This window comes from Sander vitreus, chromosome 19 (assembly GCF_031162955.1).
Source record: "Sander vitreus isolate 19-12246 chromosome 19, sanVit1, whole genome shotgun sequence".
Taxonomy (NCBI): Eukaryota; Metazoa; Chordata; class Actinopteri; order Perciformes; family Percidae; genus Sander; species Sander vitreus.
The window spans coordinates 19,111,356-19,128,392 of record NC_135873.1 but is presented as its reverse complement, the minus strand read 5'-3'; the positions used below and the strand labels follow the sequence as shown (position 1 = coordinate 19,128,392).

General features: G+C 40.9%; 1 protein-coding gene across 1 annotated transcript in view; it reads left to right on the top strand.

Annotated features, from left to right (window-relative positions):
* ablim2 (actin binding LIM protein family, member 2) overlaps positions 1-15,705 on the top strand; it is a 98,666-nt gene extending 82,961 nt beyond the window's left edge. Inside the window, exons 18-21 of the mRNA XM_078276154.1 lie at positions 7,050-7,110; positions 8,857-8,864; positions 8,958-9,038; positions 14,025-15,705. Of these exons, the coding sequence (XP_078132280.1) occupies positions 7,050-7,110; positions 8,857-8,864; positions 8,958-9,038; positions 14,025-14,138 (264 nt within the window). The 3' untranslated portion in view covers positions 14,139-15,705. The remainder of the gene's footprint in view (positions 1-7,049; positions 7,111-8,856; positions 8,865-8,957; positions 9,039-14,024) is intronic.
* Positions 15,706-17,037: the final 1,332 nt, after the last annotated feature.

Below are 17,037 nucleotides of genomic sequence, written 5' to 3'. Positions count from 1 at the left end.
GTAGACCTCGATGAAGGATGGAGGTCAGCGGTGACATTGCATTTCCTAACTGCTTTACAATAAGAGCCACGCTGTGTTTCATCAGTCAAACACTTTTAATGGGAAGCGACAGCTGTTAGAAATGTTACAGTACAGCCGTGATATGGCTGTAGAAGAGTGACCAGTAAACAGTGAGGCTGATGTCAACGAGATGAAAACTACAAACGATAACACTAGATTACATGCTGCATCGTTTCCTATGAAGGCAATTTGAATCTACTAATTATAGAATGTAAATGGATTGAATGGATATTGCTAAAAAGATGGTAGACTATAGAAAACTATAGAAAGTTTGATTTGATCTTATTTGAGAAAAAAATTGTTTTCATGAAAAACCTAAGGATTATATATTTTACGGACAACTGCAGTTTATTAAAACTTGAGTTTTGTTTTGGTAGCTCTGCCCACCAGTTCTATAATTTATGTTAACATTGCAGTCACAAAAGTACCTAGATATTGCTAAAAACACAAGCAACCAGATAATTGGTCCCACGTTATCTAAACCATTTTATTTGGAGGTAAAACCTAAAGCAAATGCACATGAAATGTTCCTTATTATTCCTCATTGTACAGGAAAAGTGTGCTTACAACCATGAAAAGTAGAGAAGTCTGAAGTGGTTTAACTTTGTAGGATATTTACAACACACAGTTTGGGAAATAATGTTACTATAACAGCTGTTTCTTATCCAGGCTCTTACCAGCTGTTTTTACAGTAGTCAAATAGGCCGTCATCTTTACAGTATATGTTTACACCACACTCTCCCGCCTGCTGGCCAATGCCCATCTTTATGCAAATGAATCTGTTGAACACGATGCGACTATCCAGTAGAAGTAGACGAAAATAAAGACAGATTCAGCAACGGTATGGCCTATTTCTTGCTTAAAATGTTTTCAGAAACACGTTTCGGTGAACTATTTTCGTAAAATATGAGATCTTATTCTGAACGAGCTGCCATGATGGTCGTTTTGAAATTCGGGAGTAGCCAGACCCACGTGACATCCAATCAGCTGCCGGTCAGGGGCGTGAAGCATCAACCATGGATGTACTACATCGCGACACCACACTTCAGTCGTGTTGCAAAAATGGACCAGCACCGTTACTTATCAACACAGGAAAGCTCAGAGTAGCATTTAAGACCATTTAAAAAGTTTTGCAACTTTGCCAAGCTTTTCTCTCACAGCTTTAGTATCAGATTACACAGAGGTCAGTCTGTGTCCTTCACTCCACACAGACAGGGCTCTGGTTTATATTGGGGGGTATTTAGTCTATCATCCACTGATGTAATATTGCTGCTCTCCCTCTGTGTTTGTTGATGGATAGAGGACAGGCAGACAAAACAGAACAGAGAAGGAAATGAAAGCTCAAGAGCTACGACAGATTCAATTATATGAAACTATTTTTCACTTGCTGGCATTACTGGTTAGTGTTGTTGATTTAGTGTGTTGAAGAATGAAGGGAGGTTTGTTGTTTCTATTAAATGTGGGGTTATATAACATATTTGCAATATCTACGGTATCTTTTTGTGAAAGCACATTGCTCGTATACAGAATGACATAGGGCTCAATCTCAAGTTAAAGGGTAACCGTTTTTTTCAACCTGGACCCTATTTTCCTATGTGTCTGTGTCTAAGTGACTGATGGGAACAACAAACTCTGACATTGGTCCAGTATTAAGCAGTCCCTCCAGAAAAACGTGATTATGCAATTGCATAATTCAATGCATAATCAGCTAAAGTCCGCATATTTATGCGGGGGGCGCATTTTTTAAAATACGGTGCATTTTCGCCGCATAAATTGCCGATTTCCGCGCAAAAAATGCGGGGCTTGCATGATTTCATAATCCCCGCATTTTCGTTGCACATATATCTTAGCAGAAAGTTGAAAAATTTTGCGTTTACTTCACACGAGAGCAGCCATTTTCCCCTGTTGCCATGGGAAGTGACGTAATTACACAACCACAATTTTTGCACAAGTTCCCGCAATTTCATCGCATAAAATTGCATAAATATCCCGCATATTCCATCGCATTTTTTAAGAAAACGTGCCACATAATCAAGGATTTTTTCCCACAACAATCACAAAAAAATGACATACAAACATTTTTCTGGAAGGACTGATTAAGCAAGATCACTGCAGTCGGCAGCGGCGAAACAAGCTACAATGAAAGTTAATACGGCAATTATCCAGCATGTATTTACCTTCACAAAAGTGCTTGTTTTGCCGCTTGTTCTGACAGGCTCAGATTAATATTCTAAGTGTCTGACAACATTATGGAAAGGAGATCTGAGGAGGTCGACGTTTCTGTTAAAGAGAGAAAGAGTTTTTTTAAACATAAAAACATCTGCAAAATTGCGTTCGCTAAACTCACCAGACTCCATGTAAGTAATCAGTAATTTTAGCATCGTAAAATACACTTCATTCAAAGTCGACAGAAACAAAATAAAACTATAAAAAGCCGATTTGGATCGTCTTTCCACTTTTCCAACCATCACAACTCTAGTTTTTGTTGAAATAAAACACATAGTTTACCGATTTACATGAGAAAATATGTTGGCTCTATACACGCTAAAAGTACTGTTTTTTTAAATAGAGTCTGGTGGGTTTAGCGCTAGCGATCTAAGAGCTGTTTCTGGTTAAACAGAATGGGCTCAAAGAGGTTTTAAAATTCCATCCATCCATCTTCATCCGCTTATCCGGGGTCGGGACCCCAAACTTCCCTTTAAAATTCAATTCAATTAAATTTAATTTATAGTATCAAATCATAACAAGAGTTATCTCGAGACACTTTACAGATAGAATAGGTCTAGACCACACTCTATAATTTACAAAGACCCAACAATTCCAGTAATTCCCCCAAGAGCAAGCATTTAGTGCGGCAGTGGTGAGGAAAAACTCCCTTTTAGGAAGAAACCTCGCTCTGAAGGTGCCGGTTGGGGGTGTGATGAACAGTGGCAATAATAGTCACAATAAAGATAATGGAACAGTGACTACAAATGGTAGTCGTGGTAGTTAATGTCATAGCAGGGCACTGCAGGGCGTTACAGGATGTAGCGTGGCACAGCAGAGCATAGCTGAACGTAGCAGGACGCAGCAGGGTTCAGCAGGACACTGCAGGGCACCGCAGAGCGTAGCAGGGTGTAGCAGGGAGTGCAGCAGGACCACGGCGACAGCTACAACCAAGATCTTGGTCCCATCCTAATCCAAAAAGGTCTTTCTCTGTAGGGATCATTTCCATAATGTTGTCAGACACTTAGAATAATAATCTGAGCCTGTCAGCAGCAAAAACAGAACTTTTAGTGGACGCAAACTGACACTGAACATTTGCCCCATAGGGTTACATAGCAGCCCGTTCTGTGGCTGCCGGTTACATCGTTCACGCTTAATAATGGACCAATTTCAAAGATTGTCATCAGTCACACACAAGTACTACACATGTACTACATTACATGCCTTGTGTCTTCAGACACACCGGTTCTGTGATGCTGGTCTCAGCCACAGTAGTGCTTTGAGCCAAATGCTAACATCAGTGAGTGTGCTAACATGCATTATGCTGCTGTTTCACAAGTAACCATGTTCACCATCTTAGTTTGTTAGCTAATTAGCACGGAACACAAAATGCAGCTGAGGCTGATGGGAATCCCACAAGGTTTGCCACTGTTTTGTCAAGAATACACATTTTAACCAACATCATTTTACCTGATTTTCTGTCTATGTAGAGACAGAGCTTCTGTACATTAAGCCGATGAATCATTTCATTTCAAACTGTATTTGTATAAAGCAGTACAGTAAGACTTCCTATCTACAAGCATAGACCAGACCGACACATACTTTGCAAAACGTCAAGACCATGGCCCTTTTTGGGAGATAGAAAACTGAAGAGCCTATAGATGTCAATGCAATTTGACGTGTGTTTGGACTATAATTTTGATAAGTTTGTATGCATGTTTGTTGTTAAACATACATTTGTTTTATAGACATCTAGTCTAATATTTATTTTGCAACCTTGCTTGAGCATTCACAATACTGTACCTTCTGTGGCCGGATATGACATATCTGGACATCGATACATATTTCATTGAATCATCAGATATTTTTAGGCTAAGTGTTTTCTCTAAATAACCAACCTGTAAATAGCCATCTTTGTGATCCAGGCTACGCTGAGATTTAGTTGGAGACAACGTCTGATGCTGCTGTACCGTATGACTGTACTGCAGCCTCCCATCCAAGCTACTGTAGCTATCCGTCAGTAGTAACTGTCACCAGCATCTTTTAGCCATTTACCACACTGACAGTGAATAGTCACATATCATATGTGCCTTATGTCAGATCTGGATGCTTAAACAACAGCTTTTTAGCATTTTCCTGTTTCTCTCCTTATGTGACAGCGTGAGTCTTTCCGTTAAAAGGTGGCGCTGCCTTGGTGATTGGCGCTTGGTGACACCGCCAGCAGAAAAGTGCACAGTTTGCAGGCTAGGTCGCTAACTAGCTAATCAGCTGTAGCACAAAACATAGCTTAAAAAGTTATCTGGAAATGGTCTCTGTCCTTGGTTTGCTAGAGCAACTATCCACTATCTAGCCACTATCAGTTCAACTGTCAATCAAACAATTACATGGAAAGTATTGCTGATGTTTCTGCAAAGCTCTCTTTTCTTTCTTTTGATGATAATAAAAAAAGTACATTATTTTTTTACTGGGAAATGGGATGGCCGATTGTGATTTAAGTCAGACTTTAACACTTTAACGCAATCCATAGCATAGCATAGAATTTTAAATATGATTTTTAGATTGGTTTGAATAGCTGGCCTCTAGCCCGATTAGCTCTTTGAGTTGACACAAATCAAACACTGTCTAACATCAGTTCTTCACTCTCTTTCAGTCTGTCCAAACCAAGTGATGTAAGCTCACTTTTAAGAGAATGTGTCACACTCACTTCCTATTGGTCATTCTGAAAGAATGGGAGCAAATCAAAGGCAAAAGCAGTGACCAAAAGGCTTTCAGATGAACCCCGACTTTGGTTAACACCAGCAATGTTCTTGGCTGCATGGAGCAGGTCAGGACATCTCAATGATGGTCTAATGCGCCGGTTCTCAAGCTGTGGTACCAGTACCACGGGTGGTACGCAAGCTCCCTCTAGTGGTACGCGGATGGAATCTCTGATATATTAAAAACAAAAATGAAATAAATGAATTCAAAAATAATACAATGAACTACTACAACATTTTCAATAATAATCAGTTAAAAGTAATTTCAAATAAGTGTTTGTTTAAGTGTTATATTTTTGTTTCGATATCAGCTTGCTATGCAGTTACGTTCATGGACGGAGTGCACATACATCCATGATTAGTTATGCTGTGATCCAAGATAGTAAGCAGAGGTAAAATTAATGGTTCAAAAACACTGCAATCGTGGCTCCAAACAGGAACTATTAAGAAGAGAAGTTGGGATGAGTAGAGAATATTTCAAGTTGTTGAAACTATAGTGGACGAGCTAGTGCTACTGAAGCAGCAGTGGTGAAGTCTCAACAACACCTACTAGCAGCAAACTAGGTGCAAAATAGTACAGAGATATGACCCGAGTTACCTCAAATTTGGATTCAGTTGGAGCGGGATTGAGAAAGTGCAGCATGGCAGCATGGGCCATAATGTTGGTACTTAGAGAGCCTAATATTTTCTGAAGTGGTACATGATGTAAAACAGGGCTGTCAAACTCATTTTTACTTAGGGCCACACTGTAAAAAGAGACAGACATGTCAGGGCCAGACATGTAAAGTGTATTGATATGCTTTTGTTTCATTTAAAAAGTCAAATATGTTGACTTTATTACTGCATGTTGCTTTTTTTCTACACTTTTGTAACATTTTTTGTAGTTTTTGCCGACTTTTTGTGGCTTTCTCAGACGTTTTTGTCACTTTTTTAAAATGTGTCTCTTTTTTCCAACATGTTTTACGCTACAAAAGTCAGCTAAAAAGTTCCTTAGCCATCATAGAATTTAGCAAATTAAGCAAAACAATGAATATCTCCTGATCAGTGTTTGGGAAGTTACTTTTTAAAAGTAGTGTTTGCTCGTTACTCGTTACTTCTTAAGAAAGTAATCCATTACTTTACTTAGTTACCCCCTATGGAAAGTAACTTTTTACTTTACTCGTTACTTTTACGTTACTTTTAAAAGCAGGTGTCTCTGACAGAGACTGAAGTTAATTATACAAAAACTATCTTTGACCATAAAGCCAATCTATGATTTATCAGTGAAGTGTCTGAACTACATTGCAGACTGGATTCTCTCCTCACAGAGTGACGGCTGATTCATTATGAACAAGTCCAGCGCAGGTTGAATGCACATCAGCAGGTCATCGGCGTTACACAGTGTTAGCGTATACATATATAATGTAATGTCTGTATCGTCTTGTACCGGTCGCGCAGCCACGATGGTCTGTGCATTGTCGTAGACACATGCAGCCTCTTTTCTGGAAATCCTTGTGTGTCAGTTCAACCGACACAAGTCCACAGCGGTCCGCTGCATCCATCTGTGAGGTTGTCAGCTTTGTGTCTGCCTGGCTCAGAGCGCCGTCCAGCAAAAAGCCACAGAACTTAAAACACTCAAAAATAAGCTTTGGCTGCTTATCGCTTGCCATGATTACTCTGCTACCAGCCTCTGTCACGTCCCGTGTGGAGCTTGTGAGCGCACAGCTGAGAAGGCAGTGTCGCTGTCAAATCTGTACCTGGGAAAAGTAAGGTTGCGCCGAATTGAAAAAAGGAACTACGTTTCGTTACCAAATTTTCAGTAGTAGCGCGTTACTCTACTTTTTACCCGAAAAAGTAGTTACGTTACTGTAACGCGTCACTTTTGTAACGCGTTACACCCAAAACTGCTCCTGATCACTTTGTGAACATCAGTTGTCAAAAAGAGATGCTTCACCTGAGTTTGACCTTGAGTTTGACAGATGTGGTGTAAAAGGTTTGAGAAAGACTGGTGTAATGGGTCTATGTTTACATGTGTGTATGTTCCTATAGGCTGCTGAGATGGTGGAGGATGAAGTGGACCCACACTCTGAGAGCTGGGGAGTCATGAGAGGTGAGAGGGAAAATGAATTAACGATGTTAATCTCCTGATCTTTGTTCTGTTCTTAATGTCAGCGGTTTGCAAGCGTGTGCCATTATCTACTATCTCTAGCTACGAAAAGTAATGCACTGTAATTCCTATGTATTCCACATATTCATTATTGTATGCATTGCATTAACTGCTGCTGTATAAGAGCGCTCTGGTCCCTGTAGGGAGGAAGTGGGGGTGGATATTTGGGTCCTAAAACACAGGGCTTTCAATCGGGGGAGCGGAGTTCATGTCCCGGAAGAAGTTAAGGAGAAAACATAAGACTTTCACCTAGGAAACGAGTGTTCATGTCCCTGGAGTACTACTTAAAGCTTTAGTGCGTAACTTTTTGATATTAATGAATATCTGTTACATTCAAGCCATTACCAAATGAGTAGCTACAAAGCTAATGAAGACTACCAGCTCCACACAACTCTCTCTGGATTTCTCAGCATGACTATGTTCAGAAGATAGTGGCGTCCGGTGACACGCAGAAACTCGAGTGAAGATAATGACATCTTCTGAAGAGTACATCATGTTTTTTTAATCCTCTTTGTCCTCTTTGGCTACTAGCAACTGCATGGAGGAGGGGGGGGAATCACGGAAGGTTTGTGTCATGTGGACGTGCCAACAGTTTTGTTGTCATTACTTAGAATTCCTCATGGGGGCGACGGAAACTACGCACTATAGCTTTAAGGGCATCGGTGTTCCACACAAAGAATCCAAACCACAATCTTTTTTCTAATCTTAACTAGTCGTTTTGGTCGTCGCAGCAGGACAGTCACCTTTTGTCTGCTAAATTTAACTGCAACGACCTCTGAAACGACTGTACCTCACGGTACTCTTTACCCGGCTCACAGTCACCTTTTCTCAACTAAATTGTGACATGGCCGATCGTCACTTGACCGGCCGGCGCTCGTAATTCCGTAGAATATCAGACGAATTGTTCCGCATAAGTTTTCGTAGGATAACAAACGAACCCATGAGAATGTGTTGACCTGAGAGCCCCAGGGTTTGATTAAGCCTCTACCGTACTATTCAACCAGTATGTGCTCTCTCTTGGCCAAATCATGCAAGACAGCATATCTTAGATAGATATGCTACGTAGGAGTTAAAGCTATGCTAATCTAGTTTTAATATGCACCATCGTGTACAGTCCCTCTGGCTTTTTGAATCAAAGAACCGGTTCTGTTTTAACACAGTTACTCATATTTTGTACTGATGAGTGAACTGGGAGAGTTTCATGTCCTTCCAACAAAAACTTCCAACTCCCAAAGTAACTTCCCAACTGCATTGTTGCGAATCATCAAAAGAGAACCGTTCCCTCCAGATGATAGTATCAGCTAAAATCTTAAACCATAAAATGTGAAAGACCCGCGTCATTTAAGGTCAGTTTACAATCCCTGATTACATTGTGACCAAGCATGTAGAGCCTGCAGCCCTGGCTCTAGATCAGTTACTAAGGTAACAGCACAGAGAGGTGATGTCATTTTATTTCCAGCTGCAGAGTTGTGTGTGTGTGTGTGTGTGTGTGTGTGTGTGTGTGTGTGTGTGTGTGTGTGTGTGTGTGTGTGTGTGTGTGTGTGTGTACACAATATTTCTGAGATTTGAGTCCACGAGGTGTTCTTTCAGGTTTTAAAATGGTAGTTTTCATAATGGGTCTGCTATTGAAATAAAACTCATTGTTCCGCCAGATTAATTCTTTTCTTTCTCTCTTTTCGTCCCTCTCAGAATACAAGGTAAATATCCCTCATTTGTTGATACTTTACGAATATTATTCTTGGCAGCTTTGTCTAATAAATCTCCCACAATGCTTACTTTGTGTGTGCCAGATCTACCCTTATGAGATTCTGGCAGTGACGCATAGAGTGAAGGTGAAGCTTCCCAGAGAAGTAGATCGCACCAGACTGGAGGTGAGCTCTAATCTTCTTCTCCCATGCTCATTAAAAAGCCTGAGAAAATGTTCAATTGTGGTTTAAAGAATGACTTGCATGCAGTTTGGGTAAAGCAGCCAGACAGCTAAGCCAAAGCTTGGAGAAGTCCAGTCTCCAATCTTTGTAAAGGTGGGTAAATGATTGCATCTGCTGCTTTTTTTATTTTTAAGAAATAGATATACTGCATGGCCAAAATGTGTGGACAGGGGCTTTTGTGCAATGTTTGTCCCGAGCTGTTTTTCAGGATTTGAATGCCTCAGTGTGCTTCAAACAGGAGGTCAGAGTCCAATCAGCTCTGAGTCAAAAGGGAATCCAGACAAAAAATATAATTATAGTAGACACTAAGGGAAAAGTTTGATATCTTTCCACAAGATGAGGATTCATAGCTATCAGCTACTTCTCTTTCACATTCTACATTTATTCTACACTTATGCACAAATTATGTTTATAGACTGGGCCCTAGCTCGCACCCGGCGCAGCGCAACGCAGTGCAAGACCCGACGCAAGTGTCTTTGCTAGTTTAAGACTGACACAGGAATTTCCCATCCAGCGCCCACGTCGTTTAAAGTGATGGTTCGGAGTAATTTCACCCTAGGGTCCTTTGCACCATGACCTCGAGCCAAACAACCCCCCAGAAGCTTTTTTCACCTGTATCGAACATTGGGCGAGTTAGTGTTATCAGCTGGTTAGCTTAGTGCAGGCGCTAACGGATCCAGGTTTGTATCTCGTAAATTACCCCACTAATAATGCCCGAAATGATACCAAACTTCTACAGTAGTACAAATAGGTTATGTACTCATAAAACGATGGACTGGAAAGTTTGTAAGTACACCAGGAGTTTATTTAAATAACACTTGCCTGCTGGCTTCTGCTCTCTGCTGCTACTGCTACCGGGCAGCAAGAGTGCTTAGGGACGTCTACAAATTACAACACTGAAAAGAGATACAACAAAAATATGTATTAATTTAATAATTAAATAAGGTAGTGTCTCCAAACTTACCTCAATTATAACTTGTCTCCTGCTAGTTGTACTACAGCACTTACTTTTAAAAAATAAGATAAATTAATAAATATTTTTGTTCTTATGTTCTTATTCTTTTTTTTAGTACATGCATACATGTCTCGGGACCTCCCTAGATAGTTGGAGATCTCAAACCCCCCCAATGTTGAACCCAAAGTTATGCCCTTAGGTGTAATGCTTTTGGCAGTGTGGAGAAAACTCTGTGAGTTCTAGCTGTGACATGCTAAATAAAGTCAATAAATTGTGGGATTTTATTGAATGTGAATATAATTGGCAGTAGTATTGGTTCCTTTGGGTAATGCCAAGTTTTAAGTCTTGAAATAAAAAAACAAAGCACGATTGGACTTAATGTCCTGTAATAACTAATTTCCTGCAGCTGTTATTCTTACGCCACACATTTACACATTCACAACTTTCATTACGTTTCTTCAGTTTGAAAACAGGACATATTTTGGTTAGTCATAGTTTCAAGTAAAGTTCCACATAGGATTAAAACATCATTAAAAAACTTTAAATTGTGGTCTTGCGGTGCAGCACTGAAAACATAGTTTTTTTCCCCCCAAACACTCCCTTTAAAATATTGAAACCTTCAGTAAGCCTAACATGAGAACTCTCTGTGTGCCTTCTGTTTTACCCATCTACCCTGAACCTCGACCCCAAAGTGCTGTTGGTTTACCTAAAGTAATCAGCAGCTAAATACATATCAGAACTCAACTCAGAGCCCAGACGGGGACACTTCCCCATGTGGCAATACAACCCATTACTGATGGCTGCTGTGTGAGGAGACACACACAAATATCAGCTGGCAAGCTTTAGTGCAGAGGCATAACTTAAAGGAACAGTTCAACATTTTTGGAAATACCCTTCTAATTTGTGTGTGCGTGCGTGCGTGTGTGTGTGTGTGTGTGTGTGTGTGTGTGCGTGTGTGTGTGTGTGTGTGTGTCTTGATCCAATATCCTTGTTGATAATGCACTTTTTGATGAAGTCGTCAATAGCTGAGTTGTTGCACATATTTTCCATCGATTTGACTTAACTAGCCATTCTCATGCCAAAGATTAAAAAATGTTGCCATAAAGTTTTAAACTTAAACGTAAAAACTGAGCTAAATCAGAAATTCAAAGTTAGGCTTAGCTCATTTCTCATCCCTCGTTTCTTTCACCTTCATGACTAGATGGGAAGTCAGCTACATAGCTGACAAATAAATGTTAATGATGTCAATAGAAATTCCTATCCCAAGTCCTGAATTGATACTAGCAGCTACAAGAGCCAGCTTACAGTCCGCATGCTGTACAGTACTGCAGACTCCACCCCAATAGTTCCTAGGTCATCACAAAGTATGAGCTCAGGGGCAGGACTCTGTTGTGGGCCAGACCTATGGCCCAAACTACACCAACACTGGACTCAGGGGCGACCTTTAGCTTATCCAGTAGAGTGTGCGTTCCACGTCAGCTGAGTCCTTGGCAGCGGCCGTGGGTTCGAATCCGACCTGCGGCCCTTTGCTGCATGTTGTCCCCCCTCTCTCTCCCCTTTTCTGTCAATAACAATGAGTTAGTATAACCTACAATATGAAATTATTATTTATTATTATTAAATTATTAATGCACAAAAGAAAGGTGATGGGATAGAAAACTAGCTTCCATCATCTAAGACAGAAAACTATAAAATGATACTAGTAATGGTAACCTTATTGTGTAACACTTTGAAAATCAAAGTTTCTTGATAATAGAGATTGTCTTCTCTGTCATTTCCCTGTCATGTTATTATGCTGTCAGCATGGCAGGTGCAGATTTAAAGGGATCTCAATGTTTTTCCCTCAGGGTGAAAACCAAAAATCACTCTACATTCATCCCTCTGCTGGTTGCTATGGCAACCAGGTGATTGGCTTCCACACAGCAATAGCCTGCCTTTATTTTGATCACTATCATCATGAAGACGCACAGTTGACACAGTGCTGCCAAAGTTTTACAATAAAGTTCCGTGGGCTTTTGTTCTGGGTCTAAATCAATACCATGCCAAGTTTTTGTTCTGAGCTGGGTTTTGGATAGTTTAGTTTGGACTAACTTCTCAGGCACAGAATTTGGCGTGTTAAACCTCACTACAGAAGGCCTAATAACGCCTGCTGATGTGGTGAACACAAACATGATGTTAGATCGGATGAATTTCTTCTATGTGACTCCAATCGGAGAGTAACCTGCTACTGATTTATCACACAGCAGAAGTGAGTTTAAGTGAAAGTGTTTGATTGACTGAGCCAAAAACCACAGAAGAACATGTGGTTCACAGAGAGAAGCCCAGTGAAACTTCAACAACCGTAGGATATCATACAAATTGTTGTGCATAACTTTTTCTTAACATACGCACCTGTTCATCTTTGTGATTCTAGCCATACCAAGTTATCTAGGTTATTAAGTTAGCCTAGCTGAGCCTCTTAGTTCATACTACCCATGTTTATCTTTATCTTTAGTTTATTTGACAGGGACAGTGCATATTACTAAATATTTCTGTAACTATGCCAGATGTAGCCAAAAGGCTAGTTTTCATCTGCAGTCCCTAGCCAGATATAGGATGACAAAAAAGCAAATAAAAAAAACAAGAGGGGTTGAAAAAAATACACATTAACCAAGCAAAAAGCAACACTTTGCTATAAAACATTAATAAAATGTGCATAAAGAAAAGTCAGTAGTCCAAAACATGTTGTACATGAAGCATGCAATACAAACAAGAGGCAGCAGCATGAAGTCAGGAGTTAGCATAGCAATAGCATATAGCACATACAGTGAGGCTTGCATCAGCACATTAAGCAGTGTTCGACAGTTATATGTTAGTTAAAGCATACAGCACTAAATAAACTAGACAAACTCTAGCAGCTAACAGGTCTATCAATCACACACAAAAAAACCCGAAAAACAAAACAAAGAAGCAGAAACAACAATGCATACAACACATATGAAGCAGCACATGAGAGACATTGAACGAGCTCTATCAGAAGCACACCCAAGCAAGCATAATAAGATGCAAGGCACAGACACACTAGTCTCGCATTGCCAGACCTTCCTTCACAGCACTGTGGAGGAGGTTCTGGCTAGTCCACACAGTATTCCCGGGATGGGAGAAAAATGTGCTCTGGTTTATTGGCATTTCTTTAAACCAATCACAATCGTCTTGGGCGGCGCTAAGCACCGGACAGAGCCACGGTGCCTCTGTAAAATAGCCTCAGGAAGGAACTTGTTTTGGTGGAACATGTGTACGTTCAAAAGTAGTTTTAGTCGTGCAACAGAAAACTCAGATTGGACAGATAGTCTAGCTAGCTGTCTGGATTTACCCTGCAGAGATCTGAGGAGTTAACCATAGTCCTCACAAATCCACCGGAGTTTAGAATGCCAACACAAAGAAAGGGGAAGGTGATGGACATCCGGCCAAAAATCTGGCGAAATTTCCCACGGCAACGGAGCAATCCACGATATAAAACGTTGTGGATATAGACTACAGACACCGTGACACCAGGAGGACACAGCAGGGGGATCAGGTTTAGTGCTGGCAGGTGAAGTTATCAATGAGCCCTTGTTTCAAATGAGAACTAAAGGACTGATATGTGTTAAGGTCTCTGGATAATAGCTGCTTGCCAATACATTCACAATGACCAATGTGAGCATTTGGTTGATCTGGCACCCCCTTAAGTCGGGAAAAGACACCGTGGCAGTGCCTTTTTTTAAGTTTATGCAACTACAACTTTGGGATCCCCTTTGTGGTAAAAAAGACACCAATGTTGAGGTGGAAGGCTAAAAGTTAGACCACCCACCCATCCATCCATCCATAGTGGTATAAACCATCTTCATCTTCAAAACATCAAATGAGTAGTGAGGACAGTTTCTTAAAATGATGACCTGCTTCATGTACAATACAAGTCTGTTGTGCTAAGTATATGTTTCTTGTTGCTTTTCCAGAGACACCTGTCTCCTGAGGACTTCCAGCAGGTTTTCGGCATGACCCTGGAGCAGTTTGACCGCCTGGCCCTCTGGAAGAAGAACGACCTGAAGAAGAGGGCGCGCCTTTTTTAGACCGAAGGAAAAGCATCTCATCACGCATCCATCCTGTGTGGGAGGAAGCACAAAAGAAAGCCAACCCATTTGAAATCCCTACATATGCACCGCCATGATAACCCTACTTCCACCTGTAAACCACCACGCCATCTGTCATCTGCCATCTGCCATCTGTCATCTGCCATCTGCCTGTGACGCCACGGGGAGGCGCTCCGTGCCCGAACATTTCCACGGTGTTGAGGCAGCAACTAGAGCTTTTTGTATGCTATGTGGTGCCAATGTTTGACCAACAGCCTCACAGAAGAGGGCGAGGAGCTGCGTTTGCATGGCCTGTGTTGATGCTCCTCGCCTCCCATGTGGTTTATGCGTGCTCCCCGGCTGATCTGGATGCTTTCATACACCCTGGCAAAATAATGACTTACACATTACAAACTAGTTGTCGTGCAGGCCTTCCCCTTGGTTGCTGTGGCCCGGACTGTTATATGTGCACCTTCTTTTACTTCACCTTACCACTGGTTTCTTTTCTTTTTTTTTTAACTGTTTTTTTTTCTTTCTTTTTTTTTTTTCAACACACGATACAGAGAATATACAACTTGGAGGAGATTCTTACACCTTACCTGTTTCTATCTCGGGTTTTTCATCAGTAACTCGTTTGTTTTTCATCGTCTTATCTGTCTCTACACATCATTTGTTTGCTGCTCTGCCTTTTCTCTCTTGCTGTCTCTCCATCGTTTTAAGTTTTCTCCCTCCACTGAGTGACTTTTACATTGTCGAGGCAGTTCATTTTTACACCCCCGCTATTACTTCAGGGACAGTGAAGAGACTGCACAGTCACTGTGCAAGCATGTCAAGGCCAAAGACGGAGATAAGAAACGACTCCAACTTCTGGGATCTCTTTCTTCAAAAACTGTCAAAAGCACCTTGTCATCCAATTTTGTTTTCAATTTTCCTTCATGTTTTTTTTTTCTATCAGTGAAGTTGAGAAAGTCTGGCCAGGTAGTTTCAATATGCCATCCCATATCTTACATAAACATCTGGTAAATCAGCACGGATAGCAGAGCCCAGGCTGGAAAGTGGCCACAACATGGCAGTGAATCACAGATGGGGTGGGGGGGGGGGAACACACAGTACAGTACAGTTTCAGGGCTTCAGGGTATGTAAAGGTGTCAAACATGCAGTATTGCCGAGACGCATGCCCTCACATCACACAAACAATTGAAATTATTTTTATAAGCTATTTTTGACTTGTCATTAAATCATGAGATGCAGCTGAGAGAAATCATGACTTTGTTACCAGAAAAAAAGCCCATGCTGACTTTGTTAAGCTTCACAGACCTGCAGCAGCACTTATGCATAACAAGTGGGGTCTTGCTTGATTTAAAACTCAATACTCTAGCTGTGTTATATCTTCTCAGATAGAGATTTAACTCTTTGGATGTATGTTGTTTGCGAGCATTGTTGCGTACAGTAAAAGCTCCACATTTAAGCTGAAGTCCAGCAGCTTTGCTTGATGATTTCTGAACCGTAAATCGATCAACTCGCCAACTTACATACTGCAAGATGTATGTGAACATATAGTGGACATATACCATGTACAAGCCATTGTGTATAACTCTTCAGCCGTGCATGAGGATAGGTAATGGGGTTTGAAATGTATGAAAACATTATCATCAATGTGGTTTGAGTGATTTGTTATTTTCTGGTTAAACTGAAATGCCCGGGTCAGCTGCTTACATTAGCCTGTGTTAGGTATTTATTTAATTGTATTGAGAAAGGGATTTTATTTTGAAATCTTAAGGGTGTAGTGTTGAATGAATAGCATCAGAGAAGAGAGATTTTTGAAGAAAAACATATCAAATGTTGAGTTTAATCTGAGTGTCAAATCAATGTTGCTCCTGTAAGTAACACACTAACTGTTGTTATAAAGCGTCATGTCCTTTCTAATATTCATCTGCTATTAAAGTGCTTTATCCAAACTACAGTGTCCCTATGGGCTGGAGTGCTTGAGTTTGTGATTATACATTTAAGTATAAGAAACATAAGAAAGTGTGTAACGTGTGTGGATGTTTTTTAAGATGGAGAATTGAGTGTATGACCTCTGACGTCATCATGTTGTTCCAATAGTGAAAGATGGAAAACTCATCTTAAGCTGGAGAAGAACCACTGAAGAAAAGCAGAATCCCTTCACCTTCCTGTCCTTCCCTTCTGTCTGTGGATGAAATGGAATTAAAGCTGGAAGTTCTATTTTCAACCACCGAAAGCAAGCATGCTCAGAGCAAAATGCGTGGCACAACACACACTTCCACCATGAATTCTAGTTTTTTTCAACTTGAGGCGTTTAGGGCGCTCCTGCAAAAACTTAAGGCGCGTAGAGCAGAAAAACGTGGGGCGCTCAGCAACGCAAAGCAGCAAGCAAAATGCTTCACTCTCATTGAAAACTACAAAAAGCCGCCCCAGGCTGCTAAAAAGCACTCTGTCTGTCTGTCTATCTGCTGTCTGTCTCTCTGTCTGTTTGTGTGTGTGTCTGTCTGTCTCTCTGTGTGTGTGTGTGTGTCTGTCTGTCTGTCTATTTGTGTGTCTGTGTGTGTGTGCGTGTGTGTCTGTCTGTCTATTTGTGTCTCTGTGTGTCTGTCTGTCTCTCTGTCTGTCTATTTGTGTCTGTGTGTGTGTGTGTCTGTCTGTCTGTCTGTCTGTGTCTGTTTGTTTGCATGTCTGTCTGTCTGTGTGTCTGTCTGTCTGTCTACCCGTCTGTCTCTCTGTCTATATATTTGTGTGAGTGTCTGTCTATTTGTGTGCCTGTCTGTCTGTCTGTTTGTGTGTCTGTTTGCCTGTCTGTCTGTCTGCCGTCTCTCTCTCTGTCTGTATGTTTGTGTGTGTGTGTGTGTCTGTCAGTCTATTTGTGTGTCTGTCTGTCTGT